Source organism: Phytophthora cinnamomi (genome assembly GCF_018691715.1).
Source record: "Phytophthora cinnamomi strain GKB4 chromosome Unknown Contig81, whole genome shotgun sequence".
NCBI lineage: Eukaryota > Oomycota > Peronosporomycetes > Peronosporales > Peronosporaceae > Phytophthora > Phytophthora cinnamomi.
The window spans coordinates 730,401-746,181 of record NW_027151014.1 but is presented as its reverse complement, the minus strand read 5'-3'; the positions used below and the strand labels follow the sequence as shown (position 1 = coordinate 746,181).

At 58.3% G+C, this 15,781-nt stretch overlaps 5 protein-coding genes across 7 annotated transcripts; 1 reads left to right on the top strand and 4 right to left on the bottom strand.

Moving 5' to 3' along the window:
- Positions 1–1,238: 1,238 nt before the first annotated feature.
- On the top strand, positions 1,239–3,513 carry IUM83_12500 (AMP deaminase; the record flags this gene model as incomplete). Its single annotated transcript, XM_067937128.1, has 2 exons — positions 1,239–3,357; positions 3,428–3,513. The coding sequence occupies 2 exons, from the start codon at positions 1,239–1,241 to the stop codon at positions 3,511–3,513; spliced, it is 2,205 nt and encodes a 734-aa protein (XP_067785284.1).
- A 293-nt stretch (positions 3,514–3,806) lies between these two features.
- On the bottom strand, positions 3,807–5,118 carry IUM83_12499 (actin-like protein 2; the record flags this gene model as incomplete). The annotated part of the gene is made up of 3 exons (XM_067937127.1): positions 3,807–4,820; positions 4,889–5,002; positions 5,074–5,118. The coding sequence occupies 3 exons, from the start codon at positions 5,116–5,118 to the stop codon at positions 3,807–3,809; spliced, it is 1,173 nt and encodes a 390-aa protein (XP_067785209.1).
- A 1,674-nt stretch (positions 5,119–6,792) lies between these two features.
- Positions 6,793–7,308, bottom strand: IUM83_12498 (uncharacterized protein; the record flags this gene model as incomplete). The annotated part of the gene is made up of 1 exon (XM_067937126.1): positions 6,793–7,308. One exon carries the CDS (start codon positions 7,306–7,308, stop codon positions 6,793–6,795), a length of 516 nt encoding a protein of 171 aa, XP_067785208.1.
- A 1,780-nt stretch (positions 7,309–9,088) lies between these two features.
- On the bottom strand, positions 9,089–12,223 carry IUM83_12497 (Calcium-transporting ATPase 1, endoplasmic reticulum-type; the record flags this gene model as incomplete). The annotated part of the gene is made up of 1 exon (XM_067937125.1): positions 9,089–12,223. One exon carries the CDS (start codon positions 12,221–12,223, stop codon positions 9,089–9,091), a length of 3,135 nt encoding a protein of 1,044 aa, XP_067785213.1.
- A 1,507-nt stretch (positions 12,224–13,730) lies between these two features.
- Positions 13,731–15,757, bottom strand: IUM83_12496 (gtpase-activating protein gyp1-like; the record flags this gene model as incomplete). Of its 3 annotated transcripts, none has more annotated exons than XM_067937123.1 (6): positions 13,731–14,275; positions 14,359–14,473; positions 14,559–14,762; positions 14,837–15,239; positions 15,340–15,569; positions 15,701–15,757. In XM_067937123.1, 6 exons carry the CDS (start codon positions 15,755–15,757, stop codon positions 13,731–13,733), a joined length of 1,554 nt encoding a protein of 517 aa, XP_067785212.1. The 3 variants fall into 3 exon arrangements, with proteins under 3 accessions (XP_067785212.1, XP_067785210.1, XP_067785211.1); XM_067937124.1 differs by having other exon boundaries at positions 15,310–15,563; XM_067937122.1 differs by lacking the exon at positions 14,359–14,473 and having other exon boundaries at positions 13,731–14,264; positions 15,310–15,563.
- Between the last annotated feature and the right edge of the window lie 24 nt (positions 15,758–15,781).

The following is a 15,781-nucleotide window of genomic DNA, read 5'->3' as shown; positions in this document are numbered from 1 at the left end:
CTGCATAACCAGCTTCTTATCGGTGCAGCTACGAAGTGCGAGAGCCAAGAAGCAAACAAAGAACGTTGATGGGAACAGATGCATGAATAATCCAAACCACAGTATTTCTCACTACGATAACGGTGCCCATTATGGGTGCCCGCTGTAAGTGCCTCGGCAGCGAGCAATTTCAATCGCTTCCCTGCTCAGTCGGAATTGATGGTCAAATCACTGTTCTTGGCAATGCTGATGAATGAATAAGAGAGGCGAAAAACACAACGTGAGGTTTACGATGGATTTCTCGGTGAATGTACCCGTTGCGAGGCGCTGATTGCAACGGTGCTACCAACGTTGACATGGAAAATGGTTGCGAGTGAACTCAAGTATACCTGCTGAGATAGTTCAGGAAACTGTAGTAAAACAGCGTAGTATCCCCTTATTACAAGCAAACTAAGCGGAACCCCGTAGTTTCGACGCACTACATGAAATCCATCCACCTTCTGCTGTGCTTGCATGACAAATTCCTCATTAGCACCAGCGTCCTTGATCATCTTTGGCGTCGTCACCGCATTTTGCACAGCAATAGAGGAACGAGTAACCGCGTCGTATCCTGAATTACGCATCTTCTCCTCCTCTTCGCGCTCCTCTTCAATTATGTCGACAACACTCGCCGCTGGGCTACGCCGAAGTCGCTTGTTACCAGTAGATCTCTTCGCGTGAGTCTTGCTCCCGCTTGAGTCACTCTCGATCGACCCCCCAAGCGTCGACATTTATCACCCTTCCGCATACCTTCGACAATTGGTTGGGCCGAACTTGACGCCAATCTCGTGGAGGTAGAGAATATCAATTCGTAGTTGAAGAAACCTCTGTTGTTATCGCCAGTCGAATTCGTACATCTCAGGTGAGCGTTTTTCACTCATGAACCCCCCCCCCCTCACGGCAACCCACACTGAACAGTGGCGGCAGCGCTTCTGGTGATGCAGTCATCGCGTAGTTCCCTCCAGTTTCGCTCTTGTCGAGACCACCGACACGATGCGGTCGTCACCAGTTCAACCACCCAAAAAAAACATCATACCACCCACCCCCTCATGATTTGCCAGTCAAAGTCCAAACAACCCCGTCCATTTTCGCGTCTTTTATCCACCCTCTTGCAACCACCCAGCATATCGTGGGTGATTCCCGCTGAATGCGAACACCCAAGCAGCCGAGCAGCTCAGTATCAAAAAGACCCTCCAGCAGCACCACCCCAGCCTCCACCCATGGACGCGTCGGCGCAAGTGCTGGAGCGCGAGCTGGCGCACCTGCACCTGGACGGCCCTCTGGACCCGGGCTTCCCGCCGCACCTGCTGCACGCGGACGTGATCGCCGCGGCGGCGCAGGCCACGACGGACGCGGACGACGGCGACGTGCCGAGCCCCGACGAGGACGAGAGCGACGAGGCGTCGCAGCGCACGCACCACGAGGGCCGCCTGAAGGCCTCCATCCTGGAGAAGGTGGCCACGGAGAAGCGCCTGCGCCGCCTGTCCGAGGTGTTCGTGGACGACCACGCGGCCGCGCGCGAGGACCAGAGCGGCGACCTGTTCGAGACGCTGCCGGAGCCCTACGGCCAGCTGTCCACGTACCAGCGCATCCAGATCACGTCGCCGCCCGAGGAGGTGGACCGCGAGACGAAGGAGGTGTGCGAGCTCATCCGCAAGTGCCTGGCGCTGCGGCGCAAGTGGATCGCCGTCAACGAGCCCAAGACGCCGCCGCCCGCGGAGCTGCACGCCAGCCCGCGTGCGGCCAGCGCGGCCGCCAAGCTGCGCCACCGAGACGAGATCCCGTACGAGCCGTTCAGCAACGCCGTGCCCGAGACCACGCAGCACCACTTCATGATGGTGGACGGCGTGGTGCTCGTGTACGAGGACAAGGACGCCGTGGAGCCCATCAGCCGCGTGGGCCCCATGGAGGAGTACTACAAGGACCTGTTCGAGGTCAAACGCATCATCAACTACGGCCCAGTCAAGACGCTGGCCTTCAAGCGCCTGCAGCTGCTCGAGGCCAGGTACAACCTGCACACGCTGCTCAACTCGGAGCGCGAGCTCGTGGCGCAGAAGGCCGTGCCGCACCGCGACTTCTACAACGTGCGCAAGGTCGACACGCACATCCACCACTCGGCGTGCATGAACCAGAAGCACCTGCTGCGCTTCATCAAGTCGCGCCTGCGCAACTCGCCCGGCGAGATCGTGATCTTCCGCGACGGCCGCTTCATGACGCTGAGCGAGGTCTTCCGGTCGCTGAACCTCACCGGGTACGACCTGAGCGTCGACACGCTCGACATGCACGCGAGCAACACATTCCACCGCTTCGACCGCTTCAACCTCAAGTATAACCCGGCCGGACAGAGTCGTCTGCGTGAGATTTTCCTCAAGACGGACAACCTGATTGCCGGCAAGTACCTGGCGGAGATCACGAAGGAGGTCATCTCCGATCTGCACGCGAGTAAGTACCAGCTTGTGGAGTGGCGTGTCTCGATCTACGGACGCAAGCACTCGGAATGGGACAAACTGGGTCGCTGGATCTACGTGAACAAGCTGACGTCACCGCACGTGCGCTGGATGGTGCAGATCCCGCGACTCTACTTCCTGTACAAGAAGCTCGGTGAAGTGGACAACTTTCAGCAGATGCTCGACTACATCTTCCTGCCGCTGTTCGAAGTGACGCGTGACCCATCGAGCAATTTGCCGCTGCACTACTTCCTCGAGACGATGGTGGGCTTCGACTGTGTGGACGATGAAAGCAAGGCCGAGCCGTTCCGTGCTGAGCGCGGTAAGAAGCTGCCGAAGCCCCACGAGTGGACGCACGAGGCCAACCCTCCGTACGATTACTGGTGCTACTACCTGTATGCCAACATTGCTGCGCTGAACGAGTTCCGTCGCCAGAAGGGCCTCAACAGCTTCTCGTTCCGACCTCACTCAGGCGAAGCTGGCGACCCGGAGCACTTGGCAGCCGCTTACCTGACTGCCAACGGCATCAACCACGGTATCACGCTTCGTAAGTCTGTCGCTCTGCAGTACCTGTACTACCTGACGCAGATTGGCATTGCCATGTCGCCGCTGAGTAACAACCGCTTGTTCCTCGCCTACCACCGCAACCCCTTCCCGATCTATCACGCGCGTGGCCTGAACGTCTCGCTCAGTACCGATGATCCGGTCATGCTGCACTATACGAAGGATGCACTTCTTGAAGAGTACTCGGTAGCCGTGCAGGTATGGAAGCTGACGTCCACCGACATGTGCGAGATCGCGCGCAACTCGGTGCTGCAGTCAGGTTTCGAGCACAAGTTCAAGGAGCACTACCTTGGCCCCAAGTACACACTGCCCGGTTCGCGCGGCAATGGTAAGTTCACGGACATGTTTGACACCATTTTTTTCGTCTTCTAACTTTTGCCGATGCTACCGCTACGCAGATATTCGTATGACCAACGTGCCGGACATCCGAGTGGACTACCGCCACGAGACGCTCCAGGGCGAGCTGGCGTTCATCCAGACTTAAGCTCGCCTTATAGCGATGAAGCATGGAGCTATTGTACCAATCACTAGGGGATAGATAAGCATGTTCGTCGTTTCAGCTCCATGAGCATATTCAACATGTGCAAGCTATGCATTGCTGCGTTCGAAAGTGTTTCTTGCCTTCAAAACTCTCTAGTGACACCCACTTGGCATGACTTCACGCATCGCTGATGAATTTATGTGGAAATTTGACTTCATCAGGCTGCCGTTGTATCTAGCATGGCCTACCGACACGCAAGCACGCAGGTAGAGCTACGTTTGGTCCACTGAATTTTATCACTGCAGCTTGTCGATAACACGCAGGCCCTGCTCCTCGTACTCGCTCTTCAGCAGCCAGAAGGCGTCGTTGTCCTTCATGACATCAGCCAGCACACTGCCGCCAAGGAAGACCAGGTGTTTGCGGCGCGGCGGGTCGTTAATACGCAGGCGGAACTTGCTCAGGCGGCTGTTGTCGCCCTTCAACACGTCGGTCAAGTACCGCTGCTTGATGTCCTTCTCCAGGCGGCTAGGCAGGCCAGGGTACATACTGGAGCCACCGGACAGCACGATGTTCTTGAAGAACTCCGCGCGCAGATCGATGTCGGCCTTCATGCACATGTCGAACACCATGTCGCTAAGACCCGCGCCCTCGACATCAATCAAGTTCGGGTCGAAGAGCGCCTCGGGGGCCTCAAAGCGTTCGCGGCCGAGGCGCACGATGCGGCCGTCAGGCAGCTCGTACGACTCCTCGAGGATGGTAGTCTCCAGCGCCAGCTTGCGCTCCGCAGCTGTGTCGTAGGCGACGTAGCACCACTTCTCCTTGATCTGACGGGCCGTCTCGAAGTCGGCGGTGCGGTTCAGCGGGTAGCCGCGCAGCAACATGAGCTTGATGAGGTAGTTGGTGATGTGGCGGCCGGCGACGTCCAGGCGGCAGATGAGGTGCTGCGGCACGTAGCCCTGGAAGACGGGCACGACGTGCGTGACGCCATCGCCCGTGTCGATGACCACGCCCGTGGTGATGCCCTGGGCGTAGAGCGTGAGCATGGCCTGCGTGGTGATGTTGCAGCCCTCGAAGCCGTACTTCTCGAACATCATCTCCACGAGCTTCTCGCGGTTGCGCTTGGGGTTGAGCGGCGGCTCCGTGAGCAGGATGCGGTGGCCGTCGCGCGGGTTGATGGCCAGGCGCTCCTTGAACGTGTAGTCCCAGAGCTTCTCCATGTCGTCCCAGTTCTTCACGATGCCGTTCTCCACGGGGTACGAGATCTCGAGGTTGGAGCGCACGGCGGCGGCCTCGTCGCCGAACATGATGTCCTACAGGCAATAAACTGTGTCGTTAGCTTCAATCTGGGGCGGCAACTGTCCGGCACCAAGTGTCGCACTTTCAGCAGGATGTCCGTCTGCACCGCCTCCTCGGCGCGCAGCACGGGGCGCCCCACGAGGGACGGGAAGATGGCCTTGGGGAAGTTCTCGCCGGCGAAACCGGCCTTCACGAACTGCGGGGCAAAAGGGGAGGGGAGAGTCAGTCAGCGACGAGCTGTGAGTTGGTTGTCATGGCAGGACGCACCCCCGTGCCGTTGTCGCACACGACGATCTTGTTGGAGGCCACCATCGCTGCCCTTGACTGCTCTGGAGCTGCTGCTGTCGTCGAGGCGTCAAGGCTTCTTCGGAGTCAGATTGAGATCGACCCCCTCGTCGTAATCGAGCTATCAAATCCGGCTAAGTGCGAGCAGCGACAAAATGCTGTACCGTGTTCTTCTGTGTAAGTGCAGATTTACTTAATCGGAAGTTCACGGTACACTATTTGGGTCGCTTTTTGGATGGTCAATTCGGACCAAATCCCAAATTTGGGGCGAAATTAACATTGATACTTAGCCGGAAAAATGCTCGATTTGAAGTTTCCATGATACTGGTATTCTTCTCGTAGGCGACGAGAATTCGCACAGATTGACAGATTGATGTAGTCCGAACCCCCCTAATTATTCAATTAGGTAAGTCGAACACCATCTCGCGTCAGAGCGAAGCCGGCACAGTTCTGCTTTTCATTCGAGAATCTGCCTTGCCGAGGAATGATGCTGCTTATCTTCTGCAAGGTCGTTGGTGCCACTGGAAGTGCCTTCCCTGTGGACATCGACGGGAACAAGACGGTGGGACACCTGAAGGAGGAGGTCCTCAAGAAGAATATGCTTCGGTTTCCTGCTCATGCGCTTGCAGCTCTTTCTGGCGAGGAATGGCGACACGTGGCTGGAAGATGAAGAAGCAACTGCGGTAACGCTCGATAAAAAACATCAATTGCGAGGCTTTGGGGCTGAGATGCTGTCCACAGTGGTGTTCAACAGTGGTGAATACTTCGGAGAGGGTTTTGAACGGGCTGGTGGGAAAGTTCATGTGCTGGTGGTGGTTCCAAGGCACATTCATATCGACATCGGCGTTTCTGGTCGCCAGCATGTTAGCAAATACAAATACAAATAGTGGGTCAACTACGCATAAGTCCTCGTTTGCAGGGCTATGGTGGTCTGTGCAATCATTGCTGCGGCCATTCGAGAAAACTTCATACACGAAAAAGGATGTGTAGACCCTGGCCCTCGACGACACAGCGCGTGCGTGGTGATTGGTGTTACGGTAGTAGGAGTGCTGGTTATGATGTTGGACTACTGTAATGAGCAAGTGCACACTTTTCAGGTTCTTTGGGGAAAAAAACATGTAAAAACACTCCATTACACGTTTTTAAACGTGTTTTAAAAAGCGTTCTTACCTCCGAACGAACTTGTGCATTACAGCAACAATCCAATTACCGTAGTGACCTGCCTGGCGCCGGCGTATCAGGTTCAAGGCGGGAAGCAGCAGGCAACGTAGCGCTACGCAGTAGGCAATGGGCGGTGGTTAAATTATCATAACATTATAGCCGAGCAACAGGCAGGCTTCCTCCCGCTCGAGCTCTCTCTTGGTATCGTACATGCCTGTACTCTCCTTCTCTCTTCTCTTGTGGGCGGTGGGTGCAGGGTTTCTCGTTCCCCTCCCCCCTTCAACGCCCGCCGCGTGGCCGTGACGAGCCGATCCGCGGCTGGTTCATGTCATCTGTGGACTCCCCTCCGAAGCTACCTGCGCCCTCTCGAGCGCGCGCGTAAAAGACCTCGTCGCTCTGCTCTGTCGCTCACCCGCGGCGCTGGCGGGTGAGCGAGTGAGTCGTGAAGTGCGGCGGCGGGCGCGTGGCCGCGGCGCGCACCGCCAGCGTCTCCTCCGAGACGAGCGAGGGCGACTGCGCCAGGTAGTGAGGGGCGTGGCTTCACGCGGACTGGCGCAGGCGGTGCGCCGTCTTGCAGTCCAGGCCGCAGTACTGGTCGAAGCGGCTGAGCCCGCGCTGGAAGCACTTGGAGCAGTTGGTGCACCAGCGCTGCTCCTTGCTGGGCTCGTGGGGCTCGGCGGGCAGCGACGCGCAGTGCGAGAAGGCCGCGGGGCGCGCACTGGGCACGGCGTCGCTGAACTTGGCCAGGTGGTCGAAGCCCCCGCTCGAGTGGCGCTGCTCGTTGCGGCGGATGATGTCGTAGATGTTGCGCTTGCCGCCGGGGCTCTCCTCGTCGTCCTCGCACACGATCGTGTCGCGGTGCTCGCGGTGGAACATGCCGCGCAGCTTGCCGCTCAGGTACGAGAGCGACGTGAGCTTGCGCAGGCGGCTCATCTCGTCCGCGGCCTTGCTGGCGCTCACGAGCGGGAAGCGCATGCCGCGGGGGTCCAAGCTGCTCGAGTCGCGCTTGGCGTCCAGCCAGTGCCGCTGGTGGGGGTGGTGCTCGCCGCGCGCCATTGGACGTGGGTTCTTTCCCTCGAAGAAGAAGACGCACCTGCGCGGAAGCAGCCAAATTCCAAACTGCTGCTTTTGACCGGCCAACTGCCGCCCTTTTTGGGAATTAGGTGGGGCGACAGGGCGCCGGAGATGGACCTCGCCGGTCTCCCTGCGTGGCGTGATACCCGGCTATAGTAGTTATTAGGGGTTGAGGCGGAGAGTAGTGTGTAACTCTCGTTTTGTGCGAGTTGAGGGTTAAGGGGAGGTTTACTAGCTGATGCGGCTGCAGTTGTTGATGTATACGGGTATGCGGGTTGGAGGTTTGTGTGTGCCACACGACGCGGTAACTAACACCGTGCACAAGATGTGAAGTGGCGTGCGCGTGTGGGAAAGCGCTCCTCAAATGGCAACCGCACGACGCGGGCTGTCCAATGCATTTTGCCCGCGTGCGAGGGCTTCGTGGCAAGCCCATTACTGTGGCCTGCATGAGCATGTACCAGTGCCTTCCACGACGCCGCCCCCCGTCCAAAATGCGAGCGAGTTCGTCATTGAAGTCGGAAGAAAACGCTTTTACCCGTCCGAACAACGGCTCTGCTGGAAGCGCAGCACACATGGCTTCGCGGCAGGCTGTGCGCCGGCAAAGCACGTGTTTCTGCTGGCTGCGGCCCCCGTCCATATCTTTGGATTTCGACGGCTCCGCGCGCGCCACAAGGCGACCGCTCCGTCGAAAAATCTCGATGTCCGTGCAGCAAGTGCAGCAACTTCGGCCCGAAGTTCGGGACAGGCTCGGGTCGACTTGACGCAGGCGCAGTTAGGCGGCGGCGGCGACGCACGCGGAAGCCCCAACGCTTGGTTGCCTATATCGGTGGGGCTGGCTTGCAGGCTAAGATTTGGCCTCAAGGAAATCATGTGATGCATTTCTCTCGCGGCTTTATCGCAGACCGCCGCCCGGGATTGCACACTTGGTCCCTCCACCTTTGGGAATCACAGCGCGGACCTTGAAGGTCCTTCCGAAGGAGGAGGGAGATCTCCTCGCTTTGGTTTTGCTGGCGTGTTGGCGCGGATGTGTCCACGGGCGATGTTGTTTCCTGCGATCAACGACGCATCTGGGCGCCGCGCAAGGCTTCACGTCCCCCTTCTGCGGCGATATCCGCGACATGGCTCGGGCCTGGACGAGCCGTTGGCTCGCTTGGGTGATGCCAGCCGTGCTGGTGGTTGAAGTGCGGGTGCCCAGCCCAAGGGTGAAAGCTCTGTGTGTCCGTCGGCGTTCGTGGCAGCAAACAGGTGCTGCCCGACAACCGACGCGGACTGCACACTGGGACTTAGTTGATGTTTGCCATCGGCCATAGCTTTGGCGCCACGCAATGCGCTCGGCTGATAGGGTCGCCACTGCGCAGACCATTTCCCTGCTAGGTTCCTCGCACGGACTCAGTGCTTTGAAATTTGTGCACTGCACCATGGGCAGTGCTTGATTTGATACATGTACCGTGCTCGTCAGTGACGAGTCGTCACGAGCACAAGCCGACCCAAGGCTTTGCCTCTCACAGTCACGAAACAAGGCGCATGTGGTCATGTTTTATTGCTTTTTCTTTCTAATACGGCTGTCTCGAGTTCGCTCTAGCATGCATCGTCATCAAACAAGATCCAGGCTCATCGCCGCGCCAGGACGAGAAGCGGTTCTGCTTCGGTTGATGGATCGAGCGCTTCCGGTCGGCGCAGGAGCCACCGATATGTTCACCTCACCGCGTCGCAGCAAAAGTCCTTCGAGCGGACACGGGCCAGCACCTCACTAGCTGTTCGTCTACTGGGTCTTCTTCTCCCACTCGTCCATGCGCTCCTTGAGCTCGCGCGCGTGCATGCGGCGGCCAATGAACTTGAGCACCTCGTCGATGAGGATCACCGGCAGCGAGAACGCGAGCACCACCAGCCACTCGTTAAAGTCCAGCGGGATCACGCTGAACGTGTCGGCCAGCACGTCCACGTACAGGATCACGAAGTGCATGACAAACGACACCACCATGGCGATCATGAGGTACGGGTTCGACCAGGGCGGCATCGTGATCAGACTGCCGTCCTCCGACAGCGCGTTCAGGGCGTTGAACATCTCAATGGCGACCAGAACCGACAGCGAAAGCGTCGACGCCGTCCTCTTGCCGTCAGTGAAGTAGCGGCAAGGGTCCGACGAGAAGTCCATGCCGTCGAAGTTGTTCACGGTGAAGTTCTCCCACTCGTGGCACTTGGTCCAATTGGTCAGCTGGCTGTACGTGATCAGCGTGTGGCCATCGCCCGAGGCCTCGTAGTACATGTACCAGTAGGCGAACACACCAACGCAAGCGAAACCAACGTAGATGCCGACAACCATGTACCGGAAGAACACCCAGCCCGTGATAAGAGCATCGTCGCTACGGCGAGGAGGCTTCTTCATGATGTCGGCATCAGGTGGGTTGAAGCCCAGAGCCGTAGCCGGAGGACCATCGGTCACGAGGTTCACCCACAGCAGTTGCACGGGGATCAAACCCTCCGGAAGACCAAGAGCAGCGGTGAAGAAAATCGCAGCCACCTCACCGATGTTCGACGAAATCAGGTAGCGAATGAACGCCTGCATGTTGTTGTAGATGGCGCGGCCCTCCTCAACGGCAGCCACAATCGTAGCGAAGTTGTCGTCGGCAAGCACCATGTCCGAAGCCTCCTTAGCAACCTCCGTACCGGTAATACCCATAGCAATACCAATGTCGGCCTGCTTCAGAGCAGGCGCGTCGTTCACACCATCGCCAGTCATAGCGGCAACCTCGCCCAGCTGCTTCAGCATCTTCACGAGCTGCTGCTTGTGCTTCGGCTCCGTGCGGGAGAACACCATTCCGTGGACATCGGACAGGTACTCGTTCTGCTTCTCAAGCGGCAGGTTGAAGAAGTCGGCGCCAGTGAAAGAGCGCGTGGACAGGTCGTCGCCATCCTTGAAGATGCCGATCTTGTGGCAAATACTCTCGGCGGTCAGCTTGTTGTCACCCGTGATACAGATAACGCGAATTCCAGCCGTGTGGCACGTCTCAATCATCGGGCGCACCTCCGGGCGCGGGGGGTCCAGCATGCTGGCAAGGCCAACGAACGTCAGACCCGCCTCAATTGCAGCGAAGTTCTCCGTGCGCTCCAGCTGCTTGTGCGCGGGGTGGTGGCGGTCACCGTCGTACGAGCCGAGCTCGCCAAGTTCCTCCTTCTTAGCCAGAGCGAGGCAGCGCAGCGACTTGCGGGCCAGGCTCGACACCTGCGTCAGCAGCACCTGGCGGCCAGCATCCGTCAACGGCTTAACAGTGCCGTCGCCCAGCTCAATGTGGGTACAGCGGTCAATAAGGCCCTCGGGGGCACCCTTCACAAGCAGCACATTCTGGTTCGCGGACGACGAACGGGTAGCACGCTGCGCCGAAGCGCCAGACTTGGCGCACAGCACCGACATCGACTTACGGTCACGCGAGAACTCGAGCACAGCCAGCTTCTTGTTCTGCTCCACGAGGAAGTCGTTGCAGAACTGCACCGCCTTCTCAGGGCTGGCAGCGCGCAGCGACTCAAGCTCCGCCTGCTTTACGCTGTCGTGGGGGAAGCCAATCTTCTCCACGAGCACCTTCAGAGCGGCCTCCGTAGGCTCGCCAACACGCACGTACTTGCCCTCGTGGAACTCAATAGCAGACTCGTTACACAGCGAACACACCGCGGCCAGCGAGGACACGGCCTTGAACTGGCCCAGCGGGGCGCCCTCAATCTTGCCAATCGGCGCGTACGTGTGTCCCTCGACGTCGTACGTCACCAGGTCCGTCTCGGACTTGCCGAGGTGCGAGAACGTCACGCACGACATCTCGTTCGTGGTGAGCGTGCCCGTCTTGTCCGAGCAAATGACAGTCGTGCAGCCGAGCGTCTCGACCGAGGGCAGCTTGCGCACGATCGCGTTCTTCTTGGCCATCTTGCGCGTGCCCAGAGCGAGGCACGTCGTGATCACGGCCGGCAGGCCCTCCGGGATCGCGGCCACAGCCAGAGCCACGGCGATCTTGAAGTAGTAGATGCAGCCCTTGACGACCGATCCGTAGATGGGGTCGAAGAAGTTCTTGTAGTTGATGACCCACACCACGATGCAGATGATGGCGATGACCTTGGACAGCAGCTCGCCGAACTCGTCCAGCTTCTTGGTGAGCGGCGTGTCCTCCTCGTCCTTGGACGCGTCCTGCACGGACTGCTGGATCTTGCCGATCTCCGTCTTCATGCCGATCTCCGTGACCACGCCGTGGCCCAGGCCGTTCACCACGACCGTCGCGGCGAACAGCATGTTGGTCTTGGCCTGGATGATGTTCTCCGTGCCCTGCGGCAGCGCGTCGATGTCCTTGTTCACGGACGTGGACTCGCCCGTCATCTGGGCCTGCTCCACGCGCACGGCCGTGGTCTTCATGGACAGCAGGCGCAGGTCCGCGGGCACCTTGTCGCCCACGCGGATCTCCACCACGTCGCCCGGCACGAGCTCGCGCGCGGGCAGCGTCAGCATCTCTCCGTCGCGCATCACGCGCGCGTTCTCCGGCTGCAGGTCCTTGAGGGCCTCGAGCGCGGCCTCGGCGTTGGACTCCTGCCACACGCCCACGATAGCGTTGAGCACGAGGATCACGAGGATCACGAGCGGCTCCACGAAGGCGCCGATGCCCTCCTCGCCGCCGTCCTCGAAGATCGCCAGCGCGAAGGACACCACGGCGGCGCCCAGCAGGATCTTCACCAGCGCGTCGTCGAACTGCTCCAGCACGAGCTTCCACAGGGGCGTGCCCTCCTCCTTGTCCAGCTCGTTGTAGCCGTGCTCCTGGCGGCGCGCCGCCACCTGCGCGGCGCTCAGGCCGCGCTCCTCCGTCACGTCGAAGTGCTTCAGCACCTCCTCGGGCGTCTGCAGCTCGTAGCGCGCGTCTGCCATGGCCGCCCTCTTTGACTCCGCGGCGCCTGTCCTTCTCCTTCTCTGCTCTTGCGGTCGAAACCAAAGTGCGTGGGTGCCGCGTGGCAAAAGATTCCCCTACTTCGGACGCCCGTCCAAGTCGACGCGATCGGTTTAGACAGGTATAAGCGCAGCTTTCGTAAAACAAGGTGAGGGGAGGTGACAGTTGTGGAGAAGTGACTGGGGAGTTGTAAGGGAGAAGATGAAAGCCATCCCGGCAAACGCACCGTGTTTTGCAGCGCGCTTGTGACGAGTCGGCATTGTGGTTTCTTCCGGAACAAAGCAGGGCTTCAACGCGAAGTTATGTACGCCCAGGAAGGGGTGTCGCGCGGCCCAGACGCGGCCTCACCTGCGGCACGTGTCTCCGGACGGGGATGCACTCCAGCCTTCCTGGCCGCATTGAGGGGTTAAGACCGCCGAGGCCCCCGCTTAGAACCGCTGCCGTCTCGGTGGAGCCTACATACAGGTATATCAATACGTGTAATACTTTAATTTGGTGACATGTAGGCGGTTACATCGGCGCGACTGCTGTCTGCTGTCGATCGATGCACACTGGATTTTGTCGCCAATAATGCCGCCGTACGAGTCGCGGAGAACGATTGCTGTGGAGAAAACTTAACGGAGCTGGTCAAGCGTCCACGATAAGACCCACCCCACCACCCGTTCGTACGCCGGCATATTGAAGCAGCTGCACGGTCCGCCGTGGCCAAATCCGTTGGGAGCGCTTGTTGTCCCGCTGTAGAAGCTGCGCGCTGCGTAAGAATGGAAGTGAGCGTTGAAGTTTTACTCAAAGTTACTGGAAGCAGCAAGTTGTTGACAGCTACTGGTTTTGGCCGGGCGAAAGCTTCAACTCGCCGCTTAATCATCGTCGAACAGCAATATCGTAGTTCCGGCGGCTTGGTAAAATGAACCCGGTAGGTATGGTATGGTCTTGCTCCTGCGCAAGCTTAGCCTCGTGGCGAGCTACCAGTCGGTAGGTAGACCTCAGTTTCGCCAAACAGTTGACGCCTTGGCGACTTCCTTACTTCACGCGGAGAAATTTGTTGTCGTGCACGACGAGGGCAGTCCGTTGCATTGATAACTCGCGCCGTCGTAGCTGTTTGCATCGTTGCCGACGAGGCTACCGTCACTACAGCAGAATTCGCGTCTCCAACAGGGATCTTGGTAACAGGGCAACACCAACAGTGCTTGTGCGGCTTCTTCTAGAAGTACCAGGTTGAACTACTGGATTGCCCGGTAGCAAGTGCATGACCATTCTCCCCGTCAAATTCGTGCGTCAGCTCACCATGCAGAACGGAAGCACCACCGCTACCAAAAGGAGAGTACAAACGAGTGTATTGGTGGTTGGATAATTTGAAGACACCACCATCGACTGTCCATTAATTCACGTCATCATGTTTCGGTTGCTCACACGCTACACGCAGGATGCTGTAGCAGTCGAGATGTTTATATTTCGTGACAATTGGTGGGCTACCTGACTCGTTCGCTCCTATTGAGCAGCTTGCGAGCTGAGGTGACTCGGCGCGTCGGCGAAGTAGGTTTGTAGAATAAACGCGCGGGACAGCAAGGGCTCGATCTCGTTCTCAACCCAATCTTTCGTCGGCAGACTCTGCAGAAAGAGCACGAGGTCCTGGAACTCGAGGGTCTTGAGCGTCTCGCCAAATGTCATGAGAATGGCAGCGCACACGTACACGTGGAAGCTTTCAAAACCAGAGTCTTCACACAGGTATGTATCCCAGATGCGCACGATGCCGTCTAGGGGAAGCTCACGCATTAGCAAGCAGTTCATCCAGCGGAACGCAAACTGCACGAACTGCACATTTTCACGCTCCACGATGTGCTCAAAGAGCTCCGTGTCACACCGGTGAACCAATTCCTCCATGCGCTGCACCATGCGTTGCAGACCTGGCTGGGCGAACGTGTAATGATCCTGAATATCGTCCAGCAGTTTCGTCAAGCACCAGTAGCTATCCGCTTCGACAATCTGCAAGTTATCATCGGACACCTTCGACAGATCGCAGGTCTGAGGCTCATCTGCATCATTAACAAGCACATCGACGACAACTGTCAGCATTTCCACAGTTTTCAACGTAAATCCGGTGCATCTTGTTGCTTACCGATGAAAGCCGAAAGAAAGACAACCAAGAACGGCGTCATGAGATCGTTGATTCCTTGGACGTAGCCACTGGCTGGGTGTCGAATTGCCCAAATATACAGAACGCGCTCCATGCACTACATGCACACGACAGCAACACACGACATAGCAATCTTGTCAATACAGTCGATTGTCACCCCCTCGATGCACGACCCAGCTCACCTGGTGAACACGCTCGTTTTGGAAGAGCTTAACGTCAGCGTTCGTGCGTGGAATATCGACGAGGATCTGCCGCAATGTGGTTTGCTCGCGCGTACCCCGATCAGTATCCGGGATATAATAATACTGCTGCAACAGTTCCACATACTCCTGCCGTTTGCGTTCCAACATGGCTGCTCGTCGATCCTGTTTAGGCGGCATGTAGCCCTGTATTCACGCACAATAATCATGTGAGTATTGAGCGCATCAAAGAGGTGACAACGCCACCGCAAAGATCTTACCAATAGTAGCCGCCAGACTGTAGGCCGGTGCTTCGTAGGTACGCCGCCCCAGCTTAGCTTGCGAAGTTGGTCCAGGTCGACAACCTCCTTCTCCAGCAATCGTTCGAACTGCGTGTACCGAAGGTTTCCGGACGCATTGCGAGACGAAGACGTAGACTGCAGCACCGGGTTGGCGACAAGCTGAGCGCCCTTGTTACCGCCATTGTGGTGGTGAAGGTGGTGATGAGACTTAGCATGCGTCGGGGTGCCGTGAGTTTCCTGCTCCAACTCGTCTTCATGAAGCGAGTGTCGGTTCCTGCCCGTGTGGTCAACTGACCTAGAAGTCACGTCGTCGCTCTCGCTGTCTGCAGACGACAAACTACGGAGACGCGGTGAGGCCGAGTCAACCGGCGACGAAAGTTTTCTGTCGCAAAACAACAGCACGGCAGGTTAGATACCCCACCAATAATCTTCAGCCAAGAATGCCCACCAACCTCGGCGGAGCTGGCGACGGTGTCGCCCACACAGGAGGCAGCTGGCCCGTGTTCACTTGCTTCACGGATCCCGGCAGCGCCTGCGGTTTCTGCTGCGCCGCAGCCTTATTATTCCCACGCGAGAAGAAGCTCGAGGTCGCAGCATTGCTCAGACCAGCGGCAGCCGCGGCGCGCTCCTTCTTCTTCTGCGCGAACTTGTGCAGCGCCGTCTTGAACGGGTTCGACGTCGCGCCCTGAGGAGGCGACGGGCTCGGCTGCATCTGCAGTAGCAGCAACAGCAAACCGATGAGCTAACCACCACAAAAAATACCCCTTTGCCCGGTAGCAGATACTTTCGGTATCATTTGGGGCGTCCAGCTTCAACAGCTGTCAGTACGTCTGCGAAACGCACCATATCTTCGGCAGTAGACCGGTTGTCTGCTGCTGCTTCCACTGGCGCTGAGAACATGGCGTTGGAGGCTGCGTGGGCGCT